At 44.9% G+C, this 26,693-nt stretch overlaps 2 protein-coding genes across 4 annotated transcripts in view; one reads left to right on the top strand and one right to left on the bottom strand.

The window, feature by feature from the left end:
• Window positions 1-1,358: 1,358 nt before the first annotated feature.
• On the bottom strand, window positions 1,359-14,538 carry POGLUT2 (protein O-glucosyltransferase 2). The gene is made up of 10 exons (NM_001075685.1): window positions 14,089-14,538; window positions 12,301-12,506; window positions 10,304-10,509; window positions 10,056-10,133; window positions 9,528-9,700; window positions 9,169-9,406; window positions 6,563-6,772; window positions 5,792-5,881; window positions 4,284-4,391; window positions 1,359-1,591 (listed from the first exon to the last, which is right to left on the bottom strand). Exons 1-10 carry the CDS (start codon window positions 14,268-14,270, stop codon window positions 1,574-1,576), a joined length of 1,509 nt encoding a protein of 502 aa, NP_001069153.1. The 5' UTR covers window positions 14,271-14,538; the 3' UTR covers window positions 1,359-1,573.
• A 223-nt stretch (window positions 14,539-14,761) lies between these two features.
• BIVM (basic, immunoglobulin-like variable motif containing) overlaps window positions 14,762-26,693 on the top strand; it is a 46,182-nt gene continuing 34,250 nt past the window's right edge. Inside the window, 2 exon segments of one of the 3 annotated variants that reach the window (NM_001206453.2) lie at window positions 14,773-15,157; window positions 24,498-25,095. In NM_001206453.2, the coding sequence (NP_001193382.2) occupies window positions 24,621-25,095 (475 nt within the window). In that variant the 5' untranslated portion in view covers window positions 14,773-15,157; window positions 24,498-24,620. 3 annotated transcript variants of the gene reach the window in all.

Raw genomic sequence — 26,693 nt, forward strand, 5'->3', positions numbered from 1 at the left:
TATCTAATAGTACTTTGTTCCTTATAACTCGTTTCTTTTCATTGCTGAGTAGTATTCAGTTTTACGGATAAACCACATTTTGTTTATCCATTCACTGGTGGATGGCTATTTGGATGGTTTCCACTGTTTGACTTCTTATAAATAACAGTGCTGCAACATTCAGAGAGAGAAGGCAGTGTGATGACAAACAGATTTGAAGATGCTGAGCTGCTGGCTGGGAAAATGAAGGGGCCACAAGACAAGAACCACAAGAAACACACCCCTAGGAGCCAGAAAAGGCATTCTGCCCTCAGAGCCTCAGGAAGAAACCAGCCCTCCAAATACATCGCCATTGTCCCAGAAACACTGATTCCTGACTCTCAAATCCAGAACCCTAAGAGACTGAATTCCTCTTGTTTGGTATTAATACTTTGTCATAGCAGCAATAGGAAACTAATACAAAACTATGGACACCAAAACTTCAATTTCAGATAAATTTTACATGTTATTACTATTCTTTTCTTGATTTTTTTCAACCATTTAAAAATTTTAAAATCATCCTTAACTTTCAGGCTGTCCAAAAATAAGTGGTGGGCCAGATTTAGCTAAATATTAGCATGATTATTCCATCCATGCATTAAAATAATACATAATTGGATGTACTAGAGTTTTTATAATGGAGGTTCTATAATGTTTCGAAATGAGAATAGTATTAATGTAGTTCATCATGGATTAATGGAACAGAATAAATCACCATTAAACATGAATATGTAAATAGATGCCTGAAAAGCATTTAATAAAATTTTAATGTGCTTCCTTTTTAATAATTGGAAATTTCATATTTTAGTAGTGGTTGTTTATCATTAACCATAACAAATATTTTGCTTAACAGTGAGAAGTCAGTAGCATCTTTGATCTCTAGCCACCACCACTAAGCCCACTTTCTCTCTGTAATAACTGTTTTAATCAATCCATAATTGCCCTGCTTATTTATTTTTACTTGTTTATTTCACTCTTCTTTCAGAAGAGATAGTGGCTGTTCACTATTGTATCTGTAGAACCTAATACAATGCCTGGCACATATTAGGTGCTTAATAAATACTTGTTAAATAAAATACATTTGTGATGGATACAGGAAGAGGCCAGATTACAAAAAACCTTGGAAGGTGTATTAATTAGTATTAAGTGAGTGACTGATTATCTAAAATAATAGTGTAAACAAGTCAGAAGTTTACTGCTTTGTCATGTAAACTGTATCTAGGTAGGTGATGGCTTTTGACATGCTTCAGACTGAGTTCAGGACTCAGACACCCTTTTTTTTTTTTTTTTTTTACTGCTCCATGGTCCAAACACAGCTAATGATGAGCACAACACAGGCCTTTAAAATAAAAGTGATTTTATTATAAAATCCTAAAAATGTACTTCCAATGACTGTCGTGGGAATACTGCATAAGAAGAAACAGATCTTCATAATTCAGACAATCATAGAGCAGATTTTATACTGTCCATGGAATTAGTATTTAGAAGACATTCTTCTTTTCACTTAAGAAGAGTCTTCAGAGCACCACTATTTGAAGGAAAGGTATTTTGCGTATCACAGTTCATCTTTGGTCTGCAATTAAGAAACAAATATTTAGAGCCATCAAGAAGTTTTCCATGAATAAGAAGGCTTACATTTAGTCTATTAATTACTTTCCCCTAAAGACAAAGAGGTTTCCCTGGTGGCTCAGATTGCCTGCCAATGCAGGAGATGCGGGTTTGATCCCTGGGTGGGGAAGATGCCCTGGAGGAGGAAATGGCAACCCATTCCAGTATTCTTGCTTGGAAAATCCCATGGACAGAGGAGCCTGGTGGGCTACAGTCCACAGGGTCACAAAGAGTCGGACACAATTTAGCGACTGAGCACACAAGCACACAAAGATTAAAAAAGGGATAAACAAAGCCGAGTCATCACTAGAGGATTTTAGGACTTTCTTATTTGAATTTTAGGATTCAAATAAAATTTTAAGATTTTATTATTTGAAATCATTATTATTTGAAATCATCTAAGGGTAAAGTCTGGAGAAGGCAATGGCACCCCACTCCAGCACTCCTGCCTGGAAAATCCCATGGACGGAGGAGCCTGGTGGGCTGCAGTCCATGGGGTCGCTAGGAGTCGGACACGACTGAGTGACTTCACTTTCACTTTTCACTCTCATGCATTGGAGAAGGAAATGGCAACCCACTCCAGTGTTCTTGCCTGGAGAATCCCAGGGATGGGGAGCCTGGTGGGCTGCTGTCTATGGGGTCGCACAGAGTTGGACACGACTGAAGTGACTCAGCAGCAGCAGCAAGGGTAAAGTCTCATTGGTGGGAACCTGAACATTTAGGGGTCTGTATTATGGTAAAGGCTTGTGTCCTGAACGGTATCAGTGAATGGCCAGAGTAGACACGGCGGGTGGGAAAATCAATAAAGCTATCATTCTAGCCATAAGTTCTACCAATCAGGGGAATCATTTGGCACTCCTCAAATTCACTTATGAGATAAAAATAAATTAAAAAAAAGAGGAGTGGAGTAAGGCAGCCACCCAGTTTCATTTGGAGCCAACAGACTCATTCTGATACCAAATCAAACTCCATGTGGGAGTACCTTCCAATTTTGGCCATTTCTGTTTTGAAACTGGTTTTCAGTGATTCTGTGGCCTTGCAACACTTGAGAGGGGTGACCACTGATGCTGTACCACTTCTGAAGGCTAGTTAGAGGCAAATCCAAAACAAAAGCAAATGAAGCAAAATAAAACTAATTTCAGCAGGTGCTGTTTTCATGGTGTAAATACTGCAACCAGGTGTATTCCAAGCTACCAAAGGTTAACTGCTGTGCAGAATTCCTAAATATTTAACAATCAGTGAGCTTGTATGTGACTTGCCTGGTGGCTCAGCGGTAAAGAATCCACCTGCAATGCAGGAGACACAGGAGATGCAGGTCTGAACCCTGGGCTGGGAAGATGCCCTGGAGGAGGGCATGGCAACCCACTCCAGTATTCTTGCCTGGAGAATCCCATGGACTGGACCTGAGCCATAGGGTCACAAAGAGTTGGACATGACTAAAGCAACTGATCACGCACACATGAGCCTGTATGAGCTGGTTCCATCACACCACCAGAGCTGGCAGTCACCTTATTCTTTTTTATACCCCCTTGGGAGGCAGAAATGGTTAACTGCAAAATCTGCTTCTCAACTCTGGTTCCAATGCACAATGTTGAGTCTGTCCATTCACAGACATGGTGATGTTGTTTAAAAGAATGCCAAGCCATTATATAGTAATTTTCATACAATATACATTCCTTTAGATGGAAAACAACTAAAATTGCAACAACCCTCCCCTGCCACAGTGTCTTTACACACAAACACGCACACAGTTTGAAGAAGGCACACTGGTTTTTCGTGCTTGTTTTGCTATAATCCAGATAGATGGTTCTGAGCTAAATTCCTCTCTAGGCTTGGTTTTGTCAACTATAAAATGAAGGCATTTACTGGGTGACGGCTAAGGTCCTCTTTAGCCTGCCAAGTCCATATCCTCCTTAGCCTGCCAAGTCCATACGCGAGCCTGCCTTTTATAAACGAAATCAGTGAAAGTGAGAAAGTGAAGTCGCTCAGTCGTGTCTGACTCTTTGTGACTCCATGGACTGTAGCCTACCAGGCTCCTCCATCCATGGAATCTTCCAGGCAAGAGTACTGGAGTGGGTTGCCATTTCCTTCTCCAGGGGATCTTCCCGACCCAAGGATCGAACCCGGGTCTCCCGCATTAGAGGCAGACGCTTTACCATCTGAGCCACCAGGGAAGCCCAGTAATGTAGTGGTATTAACAGAGATCACTTTTAAATGAATAATCTGTTAACATGAATAATCATGGTTATATATTTTTCCATCTCTAAACTGGGATGATAAACTTTGCAGAAACTATCTCATAGGGAGATGAGGCTATTAGATGATACATGTGAAAATGCTTTGCAAACCGCAAATATCTATTCAAATGCTACATGATCTGTAATTCTCACAATAAAAAAGGCCTCCCTCCACTTTGCTGGGAGCTCCTATGTCTCTTCACTTCACTGCATCTTAGCACCTGTTTTTTGTTTTTTTTTTTTCCTTTTTTGCCTTTTGTTGGTAACTGTTTTTTCTGCCTCTGCTAAAGTGAGTTGCTTAGAGGCTCCAGGAGGAACTTGGGTAGTTGCTGCCTGACTGGATGAGTAAAGGGGAGAATGAGGACTCGGATCATAGTTAGTTCTTCCTGTGACATTGGATAGGAAGTCAGTTCCGGTTACCTTCTTCCTGTGGCACGTGCAGGGAAAGAGGTCATCCTCGGTCTCTGGTTCTACCCTCATCATGCCCTCTCGGATCTGGGGCTCACTCACTTGTAAACTGGCATATTCCTGTATAGGCAACAATACAAAGGCATGTTTTATTTAGCACTTAATATGCTGAAGCAGAAGCTCCAATACTCTGGCCACCTGATGCAAAAAGCTGACTCACTGCAAAAGACCCTGATGCTGGCAAAGATTGAGGGCAGGAGGGAAAGGGGGTGACAGGGGATGAGATGGTTGGATGGCACCACTGACTCAATGGACGTGAGTTTGAGCAAACTCTGGGAGACAGTGAAGGACAGGGAAGCCTGGCATGCTGCGTTCACGGGGTCGCAAAGAGTCAGACACGATTCAGTGACTGAAGAACAACATAAGGTGCACTTACCAAATGAGATACACTGGAGTGTGCTAGAACTCGGTCCATTTAAGTCACGTGTGTCAAGTTATGAAATGCAAGGCCCTCCTTAAAACCCCACGACAGAGCTTCTGAGAGGTGACTGTCCCCACTCCTAAGTCTACTCTTCATTTATATGACTCTTTCATGGTATTTCTTTTCATCTTCTGCCACATAGTGAAAATGCCTGTGTTCCCATCTTCCCTAAACTGAGAATCTGAGGACAGACTATTTCTGCCTGACCCACCACAGCTGGTACAGCCTCAGTCACGTCTTCATTCATCATGGGCTTCCCTGTCCTAAGTTCTGGGCGAGGAGCTTATGCTCCAGTACATGTGAGTTGAATGAATGAACTCTAATAACCTGTGGCTCTTTAGGAATTCAGATTAGCAAATGCCCCCAGTTCTTTCTTTAGTTTACATAATTCATCACTCTTTAGGAAAGGTTACAAAGCGGGAGCGGAACAGCAACGACCAACTTTGTTCTGTAGCAGAGCCTGAGACATTGGACTCAATATCTAGAATTCTGCAACTCTGAGATTAAAACAATCTGACTTAGATCTAGAACTATTTATTAGCAAATTACATGCTTACGACTGCATTTTTAAAAAAAGAACCTTTCAAATTGTCAGATAGGCTTTGACTACAATCCCTAAATGGGTAGGTCCATAAAGGCAAATTGCAAGAAAAGTTATGGCCCAATGGGGTCAGCACAACAGGTCCAAACATACCTTGCACTGTATAGAAAAAGAAACAGCAACAAAATAGCAGTTTTGTACAAAGAACAAATAAGAATCCATGCACAGTAACTTTGTAGGCTCAGAGGCCAATTTTCTAACCACATGCCACACAGTTCTAACATTAACACCTTTCCCTTAAGGTTGTAGCATTCTCCATTAGCTATTCTTTAGCATCCTTCATTTTCACTATAATTTAATATTTATCCCTGACTTTCACTTACAGAGGTATATATGTATCTCCTTATTGAAAATACTTTTAGAAATTGTTCAGTGAAACATTACTTGCTACTAACATGAACAATTACAAATATTTCTATTTTCTTAGAAAATACTGACCTGGAAAAGTTTAAAATAATAACAGAATATGTCATCACCCATGAGATTATTTCTTGCAAATTCTTGTCCTGTTTTGGCTATCTTCTTTGCCTATAGGAGCAAGAATAATATCCTTTAATGAGACATATTTTTACCCATGCAGACATATGCTAAGTGATCTTCCAAGTACATTTTGGTGGGAAAATAGTGGCTACAGTATCTTTGAAGTCTTGTGTGTAAAGGGAACATTAGAGGATGTGTGTTCAAATCAAAGTGAGATTTTTAAGACTTGATAGTTTAAGAAGTCATATTGGGCCTTCTAGAATGGGCCTCTCCGGGACAGAAAAGAGAGACAAAATGAAGTAACAATGACTTTGCAAAGTCAATGCAAGATGAAGCTTAATGCACTGCCTGAATAATTTTTAGCAGACAATTCGTTTGAAGCTTCTCTCATGCAATCCTTCATTTTAATCCGTGGCACAGTTAGTTCTTCCCTTGCCAGGCTGACCATCTTTATCTTCATGTTGCTAGGGGAGGGGAGGCGGTGCTTGGAGCTCAGATCTAACTGAGTGAGACCAAAATCGAGGCCAAGGGTTAGGTTTTCGTGTCATGTGCAGAGTGGGCAGTTAATCCAAGCCACTGTGCCTGGCTTTACCCTGAAGGGATCTGTGCTATGCATGCGGATGTGGCTTCCCATTTACAGGAAAGGGTCTCCATGTAAGCATCTTGAATGCTTTCCAGGCACAAGACATGGAAATGACCCTGTGATATCTGGAAAGAGACTGACCTTACCTCTTCATCGTGATCTTTTGCCCATTGAAGTTTCTCTAGGAGATCACTCAGGTTGCTTTTAACTGGAATGTAGTGTTTCCAGGGCTGCAGTTCATTATAAAAGTGTTCATAGTAGATGGAGTCCTGCTTCAGCACCACGCTGTCACCAACCAGCAGATACGGCAGGCGGTAGGCTGCCACGGTGCCATCCACGTTGATCTGGTATTTATGCTGCAAACCACAGGACAGCAGAAGAACCTCCATTAAACTCCCTTTTTCCCACTCTTCTTTATTCTCCTCCTCTTTCCACACATCAAACCTCATCATCCTCAGATACAAACTGGCTAGATTTTGTCCTTGGCTCCTGCCACTTAGTAAGTGCTATTAATTATTTATATGTATACATAACACACTGACCTAGATGTAGGGCCTATTTTGATGTTCCCCCAAATCTCAAGAAGGGGCCCCAAGTCTAACGCTGGAGCAACCAATAAAATTATAAAACTGTTGTCCAAAGCCTACCAGTGAAGGAAATTAGATTTATTACGACTACTTCCCAGGTGGCAGTAGTGGTAAAGAATCCAGCTGCTAATGCAGGAGGCGTAAGAGACATGGATTTGATCCCTGGGTTGGGGAGATCTCCGGAGGAGGAAATGGCAACCCACTCCAGTATTCTTGCCTGGAGAATCCCCATAGACAGAGGAGCCTGGTGGGCTACAGTCCACAGGGTCACAGAGTGGGACACAATTAAAGTGACTTAGTACGCATGTGACTACTCTATCGATGGCATGATAGTACCTACTGATGGCACATTCTAAACTGTGTTAACCATACCTTTGAAACAGCCGGTGGGCACACCCAGCTCTTAAAGAAATTAACAAGCTCTGGGGCAAGAACATCTATGAACCAAAGTATTTCTAGCACAGCAGAGGTCAATAAATATTTATCTGTTTATTTAACTGGGTCTTGGTTGAGGCACATGTGATTTTCATGCAGGCTGTCTAGTTGGGGCACATGGGCTTAGCTGCTCCACAGCATATGGGATCCCAGAGCAGGGATCGAAACTGCATCCCCTACGTTGCAAGGCAGACTCTTAACCACTGGACCACCAGGGATGTCCTAGTCAATAGTTTTAAGCTGCAACAAATTCAACAGGTACAACAGAAAGAAAGCAAAGGTCTGACAGGACACTCTCGGAGGAGGAATGGCTGGAATCAGCTCTCTTTGGTTGTAACCATTTCTTTCCAAAATTTCTGTGACATGCATATGGAAGAAAAACTGATTATTCAGCTTATGGCCATCTTTCTTGTGCTCTGTGCAGTAAGTCGCTTCAGTCACATCTGCCTCTTGCGACCCTGTGGACTGTAGCCCACCAGGCTCCTCTGTGCAGAGCTCATCAATCACTGACCTTCCCACCTGCAGGAGATGGCTGACTACCCTTCACCACATGGGGCTTCAAAATCCCTTGGGGGTCTAGAGATCAGGGTGGTATACCTCACTGCTTGAGAAAGGAGAGTTGTCAGAAAAAGGATCAACCCTGGGAAAACAGGAACAGCCCACATTCTAGACACAGAGAGAGTGTAGGATACCCAGAGTTTTTGAGCAGAACAGCTGGTTGGATTCCAAGTCATTTCCCTACCAGAAGGGAAGAGACACCTGCTTTATATTCCTTCTTTAGTCTATTGTGATTCTATGGCTCAGGGGAGAAATATTTATAAAATCACTAACACGTATTTTTAAATAAAAAAAAGGGTTTGGGGTGAAAATGTGCTCCTCTTGAAGGTCAGATGGAGGAAAAATTACCCAGATCCCAAACTCCCTTGGTGCATATTTCATGTCAGGTCTAGATACTGAGTCAGGACTTCCCTGGTGGCTTAGACGGTGAAGAATCTGCCTGCATTGTGGGAGACCCACATTTGATCCCTGGGTCAGGAAGATCTCCTGGAGAAGGGAATGGCAACCCATTCCAGTATTCTTGCCTGGAGAATCCCAAGGACAGAGGAGCCTGCAGGCTACAGTCCATGAGATCACAGAGAGTTGGACAGGACTGAGCAACTAACACTTTCACTTTTCTAGGTACTGAGTACAATCCAGGTTGCCTGCTAGGGGCTGGTTAGTCCCTGGCGCCCCATGCCTGGATGTTCCTAAAATTTTGTGCTCACCTCTCATCTTCTGTTGGAGAAGGAAATGGCAACCCACTCCAGTATTCCTGCCTGGAGAATTCTATAAACAGAGGAGCCTGGTGGGCTCCAGTCCATGGGGTTGCAAAGAGTTGGACATGACTGAGCAATGATTATCACTCACTCACTCACTCAATCTCCTGTAATTTAATTTCCCACCCATCAAATGCAGGTGGGACTTCCCAGGCGGCACTAGTGGTAAAGAACCCGCCTGCCAACGCAGGAGACATAAAAGACATGGGTTTGATCCCTGGGTCAGGAAGATCCCCTGGAGAAGGAAATGGCAACCCATTCCAGTATTCTTGCCTGGAGAATTCCTGTGGACAGAGGAGCCTGGTGGCTTATAGTCCATAGGGTCAGGAAGAGTCCGACACGACTCAAGTGACCTAGCACTCAAATGCAGGTATTTGGAAAATCACAAAGCATTGGCTCTGGACGATGTCATACCTTGAAGAAATCGAAAAATGAAATGTGTTTCACGATGGGACCATATAGGCTTTCGTCGTGTTTAAAGAAGAAGAAGTTGGTGAAAGCAGCGTCTATGAGCTCCGGGTGCTTCCTGCTCAGCTTAACCAGCTCGAGTCTCTCTCTCCGGCTGTCTCGCCCTCTCCAGACAGCGGTAGAGTTTTTGCTTTCCCAGGGAGGACCCGTGTTGGCCTGCACGGACATCATATCCAGACTGACTCTGGAAGACAGACAGTGCAACAGATGTTTCCCCCAAACCATCGCCTCTCAAGGGGTGTCGGGAAAAAACTCATCAAGGAAAGAAAACCAAGGCTCTGGGTTGTCTGCGACCCATCTCTCACCGGCCCATGGTTTCCAGGACAGAGTCTGTCAAGTCGTAGGTGGGCATCACAATATCCCTGGAGTCCGTGGAGCCACACCAGGAAAAGATCGGATGGATGTGGGGACTGGATTTCTTTTTTTCCAAAGGCCAGTCTCCCAAATTAACAAAAAACTCCACATCAGGCATCTTCACCTAGGACAAGGAAGCCAGAGTGTTAAAATGATGGTATCGTTTTTCACATCAGCCGTGTCACTATCACTCCAAACTCCACTGCTGTTGTTACTGTTTAGTTGCTCAGTCCTGTCTGACTCTTTAGCGACCCCACGGACTATAGTCCGCCAGGCTCCTCTGTCCATGGAATTCTCCATGGCAAGAATATTGGTGTGGGTTGTCATTTCCTTCTCCGGGAGATCTTCCCAACCCAGGGATTGAACCCAGGTCTCCTGCAGTGCAGGCAGATTCTTTACCACTGTGCGGGCTGGGAAGACTATGATGTAAAACCTGGATTTAAATGGTCCATTATACACAAGAGAAAAGAAATACTTACTTTTCTAGTCAAAGAAAGTAGTATGGCATCCATGAAAATTCTAAAACCTACATGTTCACCGTGAGTCTTGATATAAACCTGGAAGACAATTCCATGTTTATTCCGTTAGTCTAAAAGTACGCTTTGGTTTCACTGAGATCAAGCTTATCACAATGATCGGCAGAATGATTTTAATAAAACTATGTAGCTAAGTTGTAGCCACATGGCCAAAACAAAAATACATCACCAAGACAAACAAGCAACTGCACCTTGTTATCCTTCAAGGAGTAATGACACAAGCTCTGTCTTTGTCCAAATCTTTTTGGGATTTCCGTTGCAATCTTTTCCGGGTCAACAGTAGGGAAATGCACCAGATCTCTGTGAATCTGAGCAAAGGTTTCTGGGCAGTTCATCTCCCGCAGCCAGGCTGCACTGTCTTCCAAGGGACAGTCACAGTTCTCATGGTACACCGGCCCTGATGACACAGGGAGCAAAGGGTACAGGCACAATCTCACTCAGCGTGTGAAATGGGTAACAGATATTTGTAGCATGACTTCAGTTCCTGCCTAGTCAGATGGGGAGGGCAATTTGATGGAAAACCTATTTTAAAAAGAGAAACCTTTCTATTACACTGGGGAATAGCGAGTACATCTGTTCTGACAGCTTTTTACGGTTGGGTCTTAAGATCTTTTCACAGTAAAGTCCACTTGGCATGACTTCAAAAGAAAGCTAATGGTACTACATTTTTCTCTAAGTGGCTTCCATAGTCCCTCCATTACTCTTTTTTTTTTTCCCACATGGCAGGTAGGGTCTTAGTTGCTCAACCAGGGATGGAACCCACGTGAGTCTTAACCACTGGACGGCCAGGGAAGTCCCCATAGTTCATTATTCTTTTTTTTTTAATTAATTTTTATTAGAGTATAGTTGCTTTACAATGTTGTGTTAGTTTCTGTTGTACCGCAAAGCATTACTCTTTATGTTTTGTGTACTTAAGAATAACCAAACATTGGTAAAAGGATATCAGAGGCATATCCCTGTTTTAATGAAAGACAAAAGTGATAAGGAATTAATATTTCAATGGTCTGTTATACAAGCAAGTCCTTAAAATGTCTAAGATACTTTTCTCAATGGGTAAATCATCCTAAGGATCAATACAAGTGGGAATTCCCTGATGGTCCAGTGGTTAGGATTCTGTGCTTCTGATGCTGGGGCCTGGGTTTGATCCCTGGTGGGGAAACTAAGATACTGCAAGCCTTGAGGTGAGGCCAAAAAAAAAAAAAAAAACAATACAAGTAAATAAAGCACCCCTACTATGGTTAGTAGTTTTTTTAAAAAAAATATAAAGAAGCAAAGTAATCTTCAAAACACCCATTTCACTAATACTATGAATTAATTACATGTGTCTAGAAATAATACTAACATAACATAGAATCTGCATTGAGATTTCACTGTCATTTATTTCTATAATTCTCAGATTGTCACCTGACCCAGGCAGTAGGAGACAATGGGACATCTTTTTAAGGTTTAGCAGGTTATATGGTACCGTGTGGTCCTAGTGGAGTGAGGGGAAGGAACCTAGACACTTTCTACAAAAACGTTTGCCTTTCTTGGAGCAGTGGGTCAAGAAAGATTTGTGTGTCTGTATTCTCCTTGCTTCTCTAATATTTTAGGATATATGTCTGCTGATATGGAATGATATGGCTTTAGGGAAGAAAGCTGTACACTTATCCTATATAAGAAAACATTGGAGAATTTCTCTGGAAAAATAGCATTGAAACAAAACCAAAAAAACTACAGTCAACTTTCACTATCTCTATCAAGCCCTTTCTTCCTGAAGTGATTGATCAAATTTCAGTGACACTCATCAGTTACTTAAGTCATACGTCTCTAACTAAGAAAGTGCCATCTATGACCATATAGCTTGATTGTTCTTGCTAATGTTGCATCTTCCAGAAGCAAATTCTTTATTACTAGAACTTAATACTATTAAGTTCATATTAAAGAATATATTAAGTTCTTTCCTCTTTAGTGAATTACAATTTCCATTCAAATCTTGCATTTCTTTCTTCTACCAGGATTCTCAACTTAGCTTTCAACTTCAGTCCATAGGGTCACTAAGAGTCTGACCTGATTTAGCAACTGAAAAACAATAACAAAATTTCTTTTCTTCCAGTGAAAAAATATCAGGCTAACCTGCTTTTACTGACTGAATGACCGGTAATATTGTATTCAAACACTGTTGTTTTGAAATTATATTCCACATTACCTTTTAAAATATATGGAGATTTGGCCACATGTTGACCTTGGAATTTGACTTCTATCTTCAGGTTTTTGTAGCTGGCGTACATTCTGTATCTTACTATGTAGGACCCATCTTTTCGGTCTAAAACCTGGACCCCGACTCGAGTGAATTGCTCATCTGGGGCTGAGATTTTAATCTGGAACACTTTTTCACCTGGAGAAGATGTGAATCTGTGATGGGAAGAACAGAGAAACATAAAGATTATTTTAAGAAACAAACATACAAAGACTATGGTCTCCAGTCTGTGAACCTGACTATTCTCTATATCCTCCCCCTAATATGTGCTTGCTTCCTTTTCCTTATGCTTTCAGTACCAGAATTAATAGGATGGATTGGAGATGAAAAGGAAAAGAGGATGACAATGGTCAAGATAAGTTAAATCAGTTTTATTACAAAATTAGAAGGAGGTATTTTAAGACTACTAATCTCTGTAAACACAGAACATCCTTATGCATTTCATATATAAAAACAGTCCTATTAACCTACTATTTATTTCGTGTCCATCACATCTGGAAATCTGTGATCAAATGATGCCTCTAATGGTTTTCTGAAACATCGCTCTCAATGATTCTTTAAAAAAAATCACTATTATAAATCGTACTCAGCCATGGAAAAAGCTAGTAGTTAGCATATTATCCAAGTGATGTTGTATAAAAGGTTTTTTTCTTTTGAGGGCATGCTCTTGGTGTTAAGATTAAGATGGTACTCAGTTTCCCAACCATACTATTTATAACCAAGTGACAAAATTTATAACGTTCCTTTTCTTTGGAAAACTTCTTATTCCCAAGATCTTTTGCCAACAAAATATACACAGACAGCTTCAATATAAAAAGACAATCATGTCAGAGGTATGTGAACTCTACAAATAAGTTTCAAGCACAAGTGGGATAGTTGAATGCAGTGGGATGAAATAAAGTTGTAACAAACACAGGAGATTCATATTTTGATACTTTCTGCCTCAACCATAAAATTATGAATAGTGTTTTATTTTTCATTTTGAGTTTCAAAACACACTTAGTGCAGAGGTCTACCTGAAAACACAGCAGCACCAGAAAAAGGTGAAGCCAACTACTTTCTAACAACTGAGTTCAAATTCCTTATAACAATTTATGCAAAAATTAGAAAAGAGTTCCTTGTGCTAGGTTTTCATTAGTTATCTATTTTATACCTACCGGTATTGGGATTGACTGTATCTATGTCAACCCCAATCTATTCAGTGCTCTGTGGTGACCTAAATGGGAAGGAAATCCAAAAAAGAGGGGATATAAGTCTATGTATAGCTGATTCACTTTGCTGTACTAGCAGAAACACACAACATCGTAAAGCAACTATACTCCAATAAAACTTAATAAAAAAGAATGTATAGATCTAACTGAACCACTTTGTTGTACAGCCGAAATGAACACATTGTAAATCTACTATACTTCCACAAAATAAATAAATAATAAATTAATTTAAATAGAAAAAAATTTAGAATACCTTAAGCAAAGTACAGGGGTTTGTTTGTTCAGCACTCATGTAGGACTCCCCTTCAAAAGGGCCAGGAGAAGAGCTAATTCGAAATGATTTCTAAAGCTACAGAGAAAAATTGAGTAGGATGGGGATAAATTCCAGAGACATGTGAATAGCCCCCAAGTGTCCTGGATTTTAAACTGCTGTGGAGAAACGAGTTCTGGGAGGACAGAACGCGAGGAGAGAAGCAGAAAGCTTGATCTGCCTTCCAAAATCGTCATGGAGCCATTGCGGACTTACTTCTTGCCCGATGTGTCCACCGCCTGAATGTAGAAATAGCGCGCGGGAAGGACCACGGCTGCCTTGAGTCCGGGACCCCATACTTCGCTTTTCTCGGGGCTCAGTCGCCTCTCTCCGCCGCTCTCGGCCAGTGCTGGAACGGTCGCCAGAAAGAAGCAGTAAAGCAGCAAAATGCTAAACATTTACAAGCTGGACTCAAGATGATCCACGGATAAATGAAGTGGAAGAGGTGGACGCAGCCAGCCGCGGCTCGGGCGGGGGCGCGTCGGCCGATCTCAACAGCAGGCGAGATTCCCTGAGGGGGTCTCTGGCTGTGCTGTTCGCGCGCGGGGGTCTCCCCCAGAAGGTCACAACCGGGACGCAAGCTTGTCCAGCTGAAGGATGCCAGCAGTTCTGCTGAAACGGACAAGAAGCACGCCGCTCCTCTTTCTTGGGACAATGACAAACCGGCGTTGCTTCTGTAACTGTAGCATCATTGGGGGCGAGCCCGTCTCAGGTTCCAGCCCAAGGTGCAGGGCGAGGGGATTGGCCCGCGCGTCGGCCGGGACTCAGTAAGGCCTCCTCCGAGTGGATGGCCGAGTGGACACGCGTCCTGGCGCCGGAGCTTCCTGGGACGTGTAGTTCGCGGCTGGGCTAGCGGAAATCCTGCCAGGTTTTTTGTTTTTTTTTTTTTAACCTTCTCTAGCTCGTTTATTTACTTCGCGGTAGCCGCTTTCAGGGGACAGATAAACAGTAGATGCCCAATTAAGGGGCACGCGCGTCTTGGAGGAGCAGCTAAGATTAAAAAAAAAAAAAAAAACCCAAAACAAAAACTGCCACCATATCCTCCGCACGTGCAGAGGACAGGTGTAAAACCCGATGAAAGGAAGGTGTTGCCCATGACATCGGACGATCGGTCGCCCGGCACGGCCGTCTGGGCGCTGTCCCCGCGCGCTCCGATGGGACGCGAGACGCCGGCCCCAGGGTAACCCGAGGCGCATCGCGGGCCGCGCGCTGGAAGCTGTGATCCCGGACCCGGGCCGGGCTCCACCGCGACCGCCGCGGCCGGATTCCGCCGGACAGGCCAGAGGTACCTCGGGCGGTGGGCGGGGGTCGAGGTGGCCGCCGACGACCTTGCGCCTTGCGCGCTGGGCCCGGGGCGGGGGGGAGGTGGGCAACTGAGCGCCGCTGGGCCAGGCCTGCCGCCTCCCACCTGCTCTCCGCGGGGCCCGGTGGTCATCCGAGTGGACGCCCCTGCATGGGGACCGGTCCTCCGGGGAAGAAGTGGGCGAAGACCCGGGCCGCAGGGTGGAGGGAAGCGTCCGGGAGAGAAAGGACGCGTCTTCTCGGGAACAAAGCCCGGTTTGGAGGCGCGGCGGGGACACCGATGGCCCCCCGGCCGGCGCGGCGCGAGCCTCCGCGCAATGCTCGGCTGGGCCCGGGCCCGGAGAGCGCGGTGGCCGGGACCCCACCCCGCACGGCCCGCGCGGTCGCCGGAGGGGTCCCGGCCAGCTCCGACCTCGTACCGGGAGCCTCCTCCTCTCCCCCTTCCGCCCTTCTCTCGGCCTTGTCGAGTGCCCCACAAACTCTGATGAGCCGGTGGCCCCGCCAGCCAAAGCCAGGGCCCGGGCAGGGGTCAAGGCGAGGGTTTTCTGTACTGTTTTCTTCGGGGGGCAGTTAACATTAGTACTCATATCAACTTGTGCATTCAGAAACGCCAATCGGGGGCTTTCTCTTAGCCCGGGGACGGGACTGCCTTGCGCCCCAACCCGCCCCGCGCTCCCGGGCCCCCGCGCGGGCTGGAGGCGGAGAGCGCGCGGGTGAAGGGCGGGAGGAGGGCGCGGAGGCCCCGCTGCTCGGCCCGGGGGCGCGCGGCGCCTGGATGCGCGGGGATGTCCGGCGGCGCGGGCTGGGGTCGCCCCGCTCTATTTCCTGTGGACGGGCGCCGCCTCCGCCTCCGCTGGCGGCGGCTGCAAGCGGTAGGCCTGCGTCACTGTCGTCTTCATCCCGGGGGCCTCCGAGCCCGGCGGCGCCGCCAGCTTCGCAGAGAAGGGCGGTGGGCCTCCGATCGCCTGCCCCGGAGCCGGGGCTCGCCGCTGGCCGGAGCGCGCGTAGACACCCCCCCACCCCCACCCCGGCATCCTTCGGAGGCGGGCGCCTCTGCCTGGGCAGGGGATCAGGTCTGAGCGAGGAAGGGGCCTGGAGGGCGTGCGGAGGGGGCTGGCGGAGGGAGGGGGGCAGACGGAGATCGGACCCCGTGGGCTTAGCGCGTCTGGCCCTCTGGCGTCTATTCATTCCATCCTTCTTAAGTCCTTCGCTGCCCTTGGTCTCAGCGGCCTTGGGCAGAATATATAGATCACAATAGTGGTCCTACGTGGAAGCCTTTATTGGAAGACTTTAAAGATACTTCGTTCTCTAAGCAAACCTAACGCTTAAAAACAAGGATTTAAAATACAACCAGAAAAAAGTGTAACTGAGGCCATGAATAGTGTATTTCCAAATGTTTATTTTACCTAGCAGTTCCTTCCAGTGACAAAAATCTTTCCTCCAGCTGTGCATTTGAAGCTGGCCATTTGATGAGATTTCTTCTACACGGAGCTAAAGAGTACTTCTGTTGCTTCTCATAGAATTTTATGACTAAATCATTAAGTCCTGAAGCTTAGGCCCTACATTCAGTCTTACTAGTAAATCATCATAGAGCATGGCCTCCTTTACTGGATGAGGGAACCTCAGTTCTCACCAATGAGAGCCTGGGAGGAGAAGGAGTCCCCTTGCCTAGAACTCCAGGTCCTGGTTGCCAAGGCCACTTCTGGTAAGCCCTCCTGGAATCTGGGCTCCTAATCCCCGGCTTACAATAATGCCTAGGATGCTGCAGGAGCTTAAATATATATCTATTGATGAGACTTTTACAAATCACCCTGGGGATAAAGTAGTCAGGAAAACCAGATTTGCAGGAGACAGACATTCATCATATAAACACACGATCTAGAATTGCACCCTGGTAAGACCTGTGAGGAGAAGGAAATGGCAACCCACTCCAGTGTTCTTGCCTGGAGCATCCCAGGGATGGGGGAGTCTTGTGGACTGCCATCTCTGGGGTCGCACAGAGCCGGACATGACTGAAGTGACTGAGCAGCAGCAGCAGCAGCAGGCAAGACCTGTGAAGTCTCAGGGTACAAATCTGCCTGCCATCGCAGGAGACTCCTGTTCCATCCCTGGGTGGGGAAGATTCCCTAGAGAAGGAAATGGCCACCCACTCCAGTATTCTTGCCTGGAAAATCCCATGGACAGAGGAGTCTCATGGGCTACAGTCCATGGGGTTGCAACTTAGCAACAAAAGACCTGTGAAGGGGAGGTACTGAGTTTGTGCAGGGTCGCCTGGTCTCACTGAAGGAAGGAAGCATCTGGCAGAAAGTGACATTTGACTGACATCCAAATGTGGCCTTCCCAGGTGGCTCTAGTGGGTGAAGAACCCACCTGCTAATGCAGAGGACCTAAGAGACTCAGGTTCGGTCCCAGGCTTGGGAAGATCCCCTGGAGCAGGAAAGGGCCACCCACTCCAGTATTGCCTGAAGAACCCATGGACAGAGGAGCCTGCAGGGCTACAGTCCATGGGGTCGCAAAGCGGTGGATACCACTGAAGCAACTTAGCACCCAGCACACGAAGGATAAGGGGAATTAAGTAAATAAAGGAGAAGAGGGAGGAGACAGCATTCAGAGAAAGGAAACATGGTCCATGGGGAGAGGAGGGTGAGGTGGAGGTAAAGAGAGAGAGACAGCCAGGTTGGCTCTTTGTTTTCATAGCAGAGGGTTTTAGACAGGGGAGTCACATGATCATATATGTGTACACGATTTACTTTCCATTATCTGTGCACAGGTCAGGTTAGAAATGTCAATGCATGGGCATGGGCAGGGACCTAGGAGCAGAAAGAAATGGTTTATAAAAATAAGGGCAAAAGAAGATGCGATAATATCATGAGAGGTGAAGGCCATTGAGTGGAGGGACAGCCTGCCCCTCAGTACCTAGGCATTTCCTGAGGCTGTGATTACAATCTAATATATTAATTGACCTCCATCATGAGTCTCTAATGAGTAATAATTTGTGTTTAGTTCATGTCTAAGAAACTCCGAGGATGCAGTAACACCAGCACCCTGGGCTTCATGGAGCTGGCACTGTCATGGGGAGAAGAGACACGGGTCAGACAGAGAAGCCGGGTGGGCTGAAGTTCATGGGGTCCCAAAGAGTCAGACGTGACTGAGTGACTAAGCACGCAAGCACAGGTAAATAATGAGGAAATCAACAGCAGCAGGGTTTTGGTCATGGGGTTTGGATAATCTTCCTCTTCGGTGTGACATCTTTTGGTAGTTTGCAACATTTTTCTCTAATTTGTTTTACTTAGGTGATAAAATTTATAAATATGACAACGTTTCAAAGAGAAGTTTCTTTCTTTTTGTAAAAAAAGATATTTATTTGGCTCTTCCAAGTGTTAGTTATGCCATGTGGGATCTAGTTCCCTGGCCAGGGATTGAACCTGAAACCTGGGCCTCCTGCCTTGGTAGCGTGGAGTCTTACACTGGACCGCCAGGGAAGTCCCTTAAAGAGAAATGTCCATCAATAGCGGTTCAGGTGAGAAAGTTCTCATACCACTCCCAAGTTTTACTCTTGGCTTGGTTGACAATCAATAGAAAAACATGTCCTTTTGTTGATGATCTTTGTTTTGTTTTTTTGTTTTTTTTTGGGTGAAAGTACAACTAAAAAGATCATTCTTATCAGTGACCATTATTTAAAAGCAAACAAACTCCAAACACAAAACAAACCAGATTGTTACACTTTTATTAATCAAGTGCTACTTTCTTTCTTGTCTTTAGCTTCCAGGAAGCTCAGCTCTACCTTTTATATACAAATGCAGTGATTTCCCTTTCTCTGTGTTTCTTGTTTTTAAATAAATTTTTATTAGAGTATGATTGCTTTACAATGTTGTGTTAGTTTCTAATGTACAGCAAAGTGAATCACCCATACATAAACATATGTGCTCAGTCGTGCCCAGCTCTTTGTCACCCCATGGACTGTAGCCCCCCAGATTCCTCTGCCTGTGGAATTTATTTTCCAGGCAATAATACTGGACTGGGATGCCATTTCCTACACCAGAAGGTCTTCCTGACCCAGGGAGAACCCAAGTCTCTTGTGTCTCCTGCATTGGCAGGTGGATTCTTTACCACTAGCACCACCTGGGAAGCCCATCAGTCAGTTCAGTTCAGTCGCTCAGTCGTGTCCGACTCTGTGACCCCATGAATCGCAGCAGGCCCGCCTCCCTGTCCACCACCACCAACTACTGGAGTTCACCCAAACTCACGTCCATCGAGTCAGTGATGCCATCCAGCCGTCTCATCCTCTGTCATCTCCTTCTCCTCCTGCCCCCAATCCCTCCCAGCATCAGGGTCTTTTCCAATGAGTTAACTCTTAGCATGAAGTGGCCAAAGTATTGGAATTTCATCTTCAGCATCAGTCCTTCTAATGAACACACAGGACTGATCTCCTTTAGGATGGACTGGTTGGATCTCCTTGCAGTCCAAGGGACTCTCAAGAGTCTTGTCCAACACCACAGTTCAAAAGCATCAATTCTTCAGCACTCAGCTTTCTTCACAGTCCAACTCTCACATCCATACATGACCACTGGAAAAACCATAGCCTTGACTAGACGGACTTTTGTTGGCAAAGTAATGTCTCTGCTTTTCAATATGCTATCTAGGTTGGTCATAACTTTCCTTCCAAGGAGTAAGCGTCATGGGAAACCCATACATAGACATAAATCCCCTCCCTTTTAAACTTCATTCCCATTCATCCTGATGTTTCTGATGAGAATATTCTCCTATTCTGTTGCTGTTCAGCCGCTGTTGTGTCTGTTCTTTGTGACCTCATGGACTGCAGCACACATATATATTCTCTTATATATGTTCCAGATTAGCTTTGTTCAGACATCCCAGAGAGCTGGTCCCATAGGCAAAATGCCATTTAATCTGAGGAAGGAAGCTCTGTCAAAGCAGAAGCTAAGTCTGAGATGAAGAGATAACAGGACAAGGCCTGGAACATTTCTGTCTACCCTGACCCACCCGGCCAGCCCCCTAAACCTTTGTTCACTGACCCTCACCATGGCCGCATGCTCTGTTTCATGTTCCCCCCTCCTGCAACCCACCCACACAACCCCAACCCAAAAATAAGACCTCCTTCTATTCCCCACTGTGGCTTTTAGTGAAAGGCATGAGAAAAACAGGAAAGGAGTAGGAAGTACTTTGCTCGCAGGGAGCTATATTCAATATCTTGTGATAAACCATACTGGAAAAGGATGTGAAAAAGGATGTGGGTGTGTATATATGTGTGTGTGTGCAAACGTATATGTGTATATATATGTGTGTGTGTCTGTGTGTGTGCGAGCATAGCTAAGTCACTTCTGTACAGCAGAAATTAACACAAAGATGTAGATCAACTGTACTTCAACAAAACTTTTTACAAAAGAAAATGCTTTGCTAGGGCATCTGCTAAGAGAGTAGCTTAGAGTTTGGCCTGTACAACCTCAGATACACAGAGCTTCTTTTCTCTCTCTTTTTTTTTTTCATTAATTTTATTTATTTATTTTACTTCTGACTGTGCTGGGTCTTCATTGCTGCGTGAGCTTTTCTCTGGTTGTGGAGAGTAGGGCTGTTCTCTAGTTGCGGTGCACGGCCTTCTCGTTGCGGTGGCATCTCTTGTTGCAGAGCAACAGCTCTCAGCGTGAGGGCTCCAGTAGCTGTGGCTCGCGGGCTCTAGAGCGCAGGCTCAGTACTTGTGGCTCACAGGCTTAGTTGCTCCCCGGCCTGTGGGATCTCTCCGGTTCAGAGATCGAACCCATGTCTCCTGCAGGCAGCTTCTTTACCGCTGAGCCACCAGGGAAGCCCTACCCAGAGCTTCTTTTTGAATCTTCCTCTACTGTCACATCCGGAGAAGGCAATGGCACCCCACTCCAGTACTCTTGCCTGGAAAATCCCATGGACGGAGGAGCCTGGTAGGCTGTAGTCCATGGGGTCGCTAAGAGTCAGATTCGACTGGGCGACTTCACTTTCACTTTTCAGTTTCATGCATTGGAGAAGGAAATGGCGACCCTTTCCAGTGTTCTTGCCTGGAGAATCCCAGGGACAGGGGAGCCTGGTGGGCTGCCGTCTGTGGGGTCGCAAAGAGTCGGACACGACTGAAGCGACTTAGCAGCAGCAGCAGCTACCATCACATCAGGAGATGAGGAAGAAGGAAAAACCGGCAAAGCTTCCTGTCGAGAGATCCGCTACTCCTAGGATTTCTTGATCAAAAAGCAAAAAACCCGTGGAGGTTCCGCCTTTGGCAATGAAGCTCCCGCCAAACCAGCCCTCCTCCTGCAAATAACTGAACTCTGCATAAAGTACTAAAAAAAATCACTGTCCGAAAGGTATGACTATGGAGGAAGCATTCCTTCAAAAGAAAGAAAATAAAATCTTCCCTAGGATATGTGGGGGCTTTCCTGGTGGCTCAGACAGTAAAGAATCCGCCTGCAATGCGGGAGACCTGGGTTCGAGCCCTGGGTTGGGAAGATCTGCTGGAGGAGGGCATGGCAACCCACTCCAGTATTCTTGCCTGGAGAATCCCATGGACAGAGGAGCCTGGTGCGCTACAGTCCACGGAGTTGCAAAGAGTTGGACAGGACTGAGCGACTACGCACAGCACACAGGATGTGTGGGGTCCTCCTTGTGTGGAGCTCTGTTTCATAAATTCCATGAGGGACATGGAGTAGCTGTGCTGGTTTCTTCTCAGAGACTCCAGGGCTCTTGTGGGAACCATCTTCTATGATTGCTTATCGCTTCTGTTGTTCAGTTGCTCAGTCCTGTCTGGTTCTTTGTGACCCCATGGACTGCAGCACGCCAGGCTTCCCTGTCCTTCACTATCTACCAGAGTTTGCTCAAACTCATGTCCATTGAGTCGGTGATGCCATCCAACCATCTCATCTTCTGTTGCCCCCTTCTCCTCCTGCCTTCAATCTTTCCCAGCATCAGGTCCTTTCCAATGAATAGTTTTAATTTATTTTTTAATTGAAGGATAATTGCTTTACAGATTCCAGTGTCTTAATCATCGGTTTTTGTTATTCAGTATTTGAGGATGGGTTTTATTATAATCATTTTCCTGTAACCTGGGAAAACTATTCTCATTTCTAGTTTTTCAAGTAAGTGAAGGGGCAGAGACAATAACTGGTCACATTCCAACTGGTAACCCGGGGTGGGTTTTATCTATGACGTGGTCCCCAGGAAGGTGGGCTCACTCTGCTCCGGCACTTGCTTCAGGGGATCTCCCATATCACCTGGAATGGTTTGATTCACCTAGGTCTTCCTTTTGTTTAAATCTTCAACTTCCTCAGATAACCTCGGTTGTTATTAAAGTTTGTTTTCTTCGCCAAAGGCTAGGTGTATGCCTGAAACTCAGTTTTTCCTGAGACTGATCAGAAGTTAGTTACTACGGGCTATAATTCATTGTGGTGATGCATGTAGAGTTTTGAGATGTGACATGACTGAGTGACTGAACTGAACTGAACTGATACACCATGAGTGTGTGCGTGCTAAGTTGCTTCAGTCGTGTCTGACTCTATGTGACCCTATAGAGTGTAGTCCCCCAGGCTCCTCTGTCCATGGGATTCTCCAGGCAAGAATACTGGAGTGGGTTGCTGTGCCTTCCTCCAGGGGATCTTCCTGACCCGGGGATCCAATCCCAATCTTCTACGGCTCCTGCCTTACAGGCAGATTCTTTACCACTGAGCCACCAGGGAAGCTTATATACCATACAATTCACTTACTTATTTATATCTATCTATTTATGTTCATTTCTTTATTACTTATTTTGGGAGAGCACACAGAGAAACAGTTTAAGACAGAAACAAGGCAGTGATACACACCCAGAGAGAAAAGGGTGTGGGCGTCTTCTCTAATGAGGAGGAGCCCGGTGCACCTGTTTAAAGTGTACAATTCAGTGGCTCTTACTACATTCACAAAGTTGTGCATTCATCATCACAATCAGGGAATATTTTCATTCCTCCAGGAAGAAACCCCATCACTGCCAATCCCCTTTCACCTCACAAGCCCTTGCTGCTGCTGCTGCTGCTAAGTCGCTTCAGTCGTGTCCGACTCTGTGTGACCCCATAGATGGCAGCCCACCAGGCTCCCCTGTCCCTGGGATTCTCCAGGGAAGAACACTGGAGTGGGTTGCCATTTCCTTCTCCAATGCATGAAAGTGAAAAGTGAAAGTGAAGTCGCTCAGTCGTGCCCAACTCTTAGTGACCCCATGGACTGCAGTCCACCAGGATTTTCCAGGCAAGAGTACTGGAGTGGGTTGCCATTGCCTTCTTAGGTAATCCCTAATCTAATTTCTGTCAGTGTAGCTTTTCCCAGTCTGAGCATTTCATGTAAAAGGAGTTACACACTCTCTGGTCCTTTGTCACTGGTCTTTTACTTAGCATAATGCTTTCAAGGTTCACCCATGTTGTAGCATGGATCAGTATTTGGTTTCTTCTTATTGTCCAATAGTATTTCATCGTATGGATAGACTACATCTTATTTATCCAGTCATCAATTGGTGAGAATTGGGTAGTTCCCTTTTTTTTTTAAGCTATTATGAGTAGTACTGCTCTGGACGTTTGTGTGGACAGACGTCTCCAGTTCTCCTAGATATATTCCGAGGAGTGAAATTGCTGGATCATATGCTAACTTCATGTATAACATTTAAGGAGCTGTTTTCCAAAGTCATTGGAGCATTTTGCATTTCCACCAGCATTGTATGAGGGTTCCAGTTTCTCCACTTCCTCCTCGATCCTTATGATTATCTGTCTTTTTGATTCAAGCCGCCTGGATCAGTATGAGGTGGTAGCTTACTGTGGCTTTGATCTGCATTTCCATGAAGGCTAGTGATGCACATATTTTTATATGCTTATTGATCATTGCTACATCATCTTTGGAGAAATGACTGTGCAGATATTTTTCCCATCTTTAAATGGAGTCATTGAAAAAAAAATAAATAAATGGAGTCATTGGTCTTTTTATTATCCTATTTGTTGTTCAGTCGCTAAGTCATCTCCGACTCTTTGCGACCCCATGGACTGCAACCTGCCAGGCCTCCTTGTCCCTTACTATCTCCTAGAGCTTTCCCAAGTTCATGTCCACTGAATCAGTGATACTATCCAACCATCTCATCCTTTATTATCCTAAAGCATCATTTAAAAATAATTTTTAACCAGACAGATGGTCAGTGACCACAACTCAAGTGCACAGTAGTTGTGAAATAAATATTTATCGAATGAAGGCCTGTGAAACACTTAGAATATGTGTTTGCATTTTGCAGTGTCTAGTGGGTTGTTGATCTTTCTGTCTCCTCCCTCTTTCCTTAGGAGCCCATTTTTGCAGCTCTCACGTTTTTGCAGAATGCTGTAAACGGTTGTCACAGCTGTTTCTCAAGAAATAGAAAGCGTGGCACCCTCTTCCTCACAACAGAACTTTCATAGTTGCGTTCAATGCCTAACGTTGCAGAAGCAGAAGGGGCAGATGATTCTGGAAATGGTGAGCACAAATCCGAGAGAAGGTCTCCTGAAGAGAGCCTGCAAGGTGCCGTTCAATCTTTCTGCACCCGTGCCTCCGGAGAACCCCTGGGTCCCAGAGGAGATGGTCATTATCCGTGGAGCTGTCCAGTGACCCACACTCGGGAGAAGATTTACGCCATCTGCTCAGACTATGCCTTTCTCAACCAGGCCACCTCAATCTATAAAACTCCAAATCCAGCCCGTTCTTGCCTCTCTGATAGTACCTCTTTATCTGCGGCAAATAATTCCTCAAGGTACATTGGCATCTCAGCCAGTACGTCGGACATCATCTACAATGAAGAAAACAGCTTGGAGAACTTATCCAACAGCCTGGGCAAGCTACCTCTCGCATGGGAAATTGATAAATCTGAATTTGATGGAGTGACCACGAATTTGAAACACAAATCAGGTGAGGAAGGAGCCTGGATGTTCCCAAGTGAAAATAAGGAGAAAACAAGCAATATCACTTGTTTAAACTTGCAATTAGGCATATTTTCTTGCAGTACAGGAGACCCAGTTCGGGAAGATCCCCTGGAGAACGGAATGGCAACCCAGATCCCCTGGAGAACAGAATGGCAACCCACTCCAGTATTCTTGCCTGGAGAATCCCCATGGACGGAGAAGCCTGGTGGGCTACAGTCTGTGGAGTCACAAAAAGATGGGCACAACTGAGTGACTAACACTTTCATTGTGTTGTTTTTCATTATCAATTCAGGTCAGTCGCTCAGTCGTGTCCAGCTTTTTGCAGCCCTGTGGACTGCAGCATGCCAGGCTTCCCTGTCCATCACCAGCTCCCGGAGCTTGTGCAAACTCATCGCCACTGAGTTGGTATTTCATTATAGTTTTAAAAAATAACCTTGGGGGTAAGACACTTAGTTCATTAATGTGTTACCATTGGAAGTTTCAAACTTAACCCTTGTGTTTTGAGAGCTTGGGCCAAATCTAAGAGTGCTGTTAAATGGAAGTATTACAGATAAGTACGCAGTAGTTTAGAAATGGGTAATGAGGTGGCTAGAATAACATAGTATTTCTGTTTCGCAGCGATGTGAATTCATATTTCCCAATTAAGCATCTAGTTTTCTTTGTGACTATATAACAGTCTGACTTTTCTGTTGTTAAAAAGTTTTGAGCACTCAGCGGGGTGTCCAGGTGCCACTGAGTAGGTTGCGCACTGCACAATGTGAGGGGGTGCAGTGTAGTCTTCACTTTTGCAATGTGGTAGTTCTGAAGCACATCCTAATGCCCTTCCTGTCTTTCTTTGGAACTCACAGTAAGACTGGAATTTTGTGAGGTAGGTCCTGTTATCTTCATTTTATAGGTGAAGGAATGGAGGCATAGAGGGGATAAATTTTGGGATACACTTGCACAGCTAGAAAGAGGCAGAAGTCAAGTTCGTATTATTTCTTGGCTTTTCAGATCATTTTGTAAAATCTCTGTCGATCTGCTCGTTCATTGACAAAATCAACTTGTTTCACAGAATGTTTTGTAAATGTGTAATTCTTGGGGAGTCATCAGAATTTCACTTTGTGTCTCTATTTGTGGGTGATTGGTCTATAATTTTTTTTTTTTTTGGTGATATCTGTTCAGGTCTCCTAAGCCGTGTTGAGAAGTGCTCTTTCTTCCTGTTTTCTGAGGGGTTTTCAGAGGGGTAATAACAATCTCTAAATACAGTTATGGAGTTGTCTTGATTCCCATAGATTCTGTCAGTTTAATCTGTGCATTTCATCTACATTGCAAAGGTGTTCACATAAAGCTGTTTCCTAACAGTTCCTTGTCTCCCTCTAACACCTGTCGAGTCTTTAGTGATAACTCCTTTTCCATCCCTGATGCTGGTAGTTTATGTTCTTTTTTTTTTTTTTCTAGCGGTAGGTGTATAAGCTTTGTTTGTCTTTTCAAATAACCAGCTTTTAGCTTTACTAATTTTCTGAATTGTCTGTTTTTGTTTCACCGATTTATGCTCTTTACTATTTTGTTCCTCTTATTTTGGGTTTACTTTCTTCTTTATTT

This window comes from Bos taurus, chromosome 12 (assembly GCF_002263795.3).
Source record: "Bos taurus isolate L1 Dominette 01449 registration number 42190680 breed Hereford chromosome 12, ARS-UCD2.0, whole genome shotgun sequence".
Taxonomy (NCBI): Eukaryota; Metazoa; Chordata; class Mammalia; order Artiodactyla; family Bovidae; genus Bos; species Bos taurus.

Coding starts and splice junctions, on each gene's coding strand:
- POGLUT2 (NM_001075685.1), bottom strand. CDS start 14,270: ATGTTTAGCATTTTGCTGCTTTACTGCTTCTTTCTGGCGACCGTTCCA. Junction 10,510..12,300: donor ATCTCCATATATTTTAAAAG/GTAATGTGGAAT, acceptor CTGTGTCATCAG/GGCCGGTGTACCATGAGAAC. Junction 5,882..6,562: donor CAAAAGATCACGATGAAGAG/GTAAGGTCAGTC, acceptor TTGCTCCTATAG/GCAAAGAAGATAGCCAAAAC.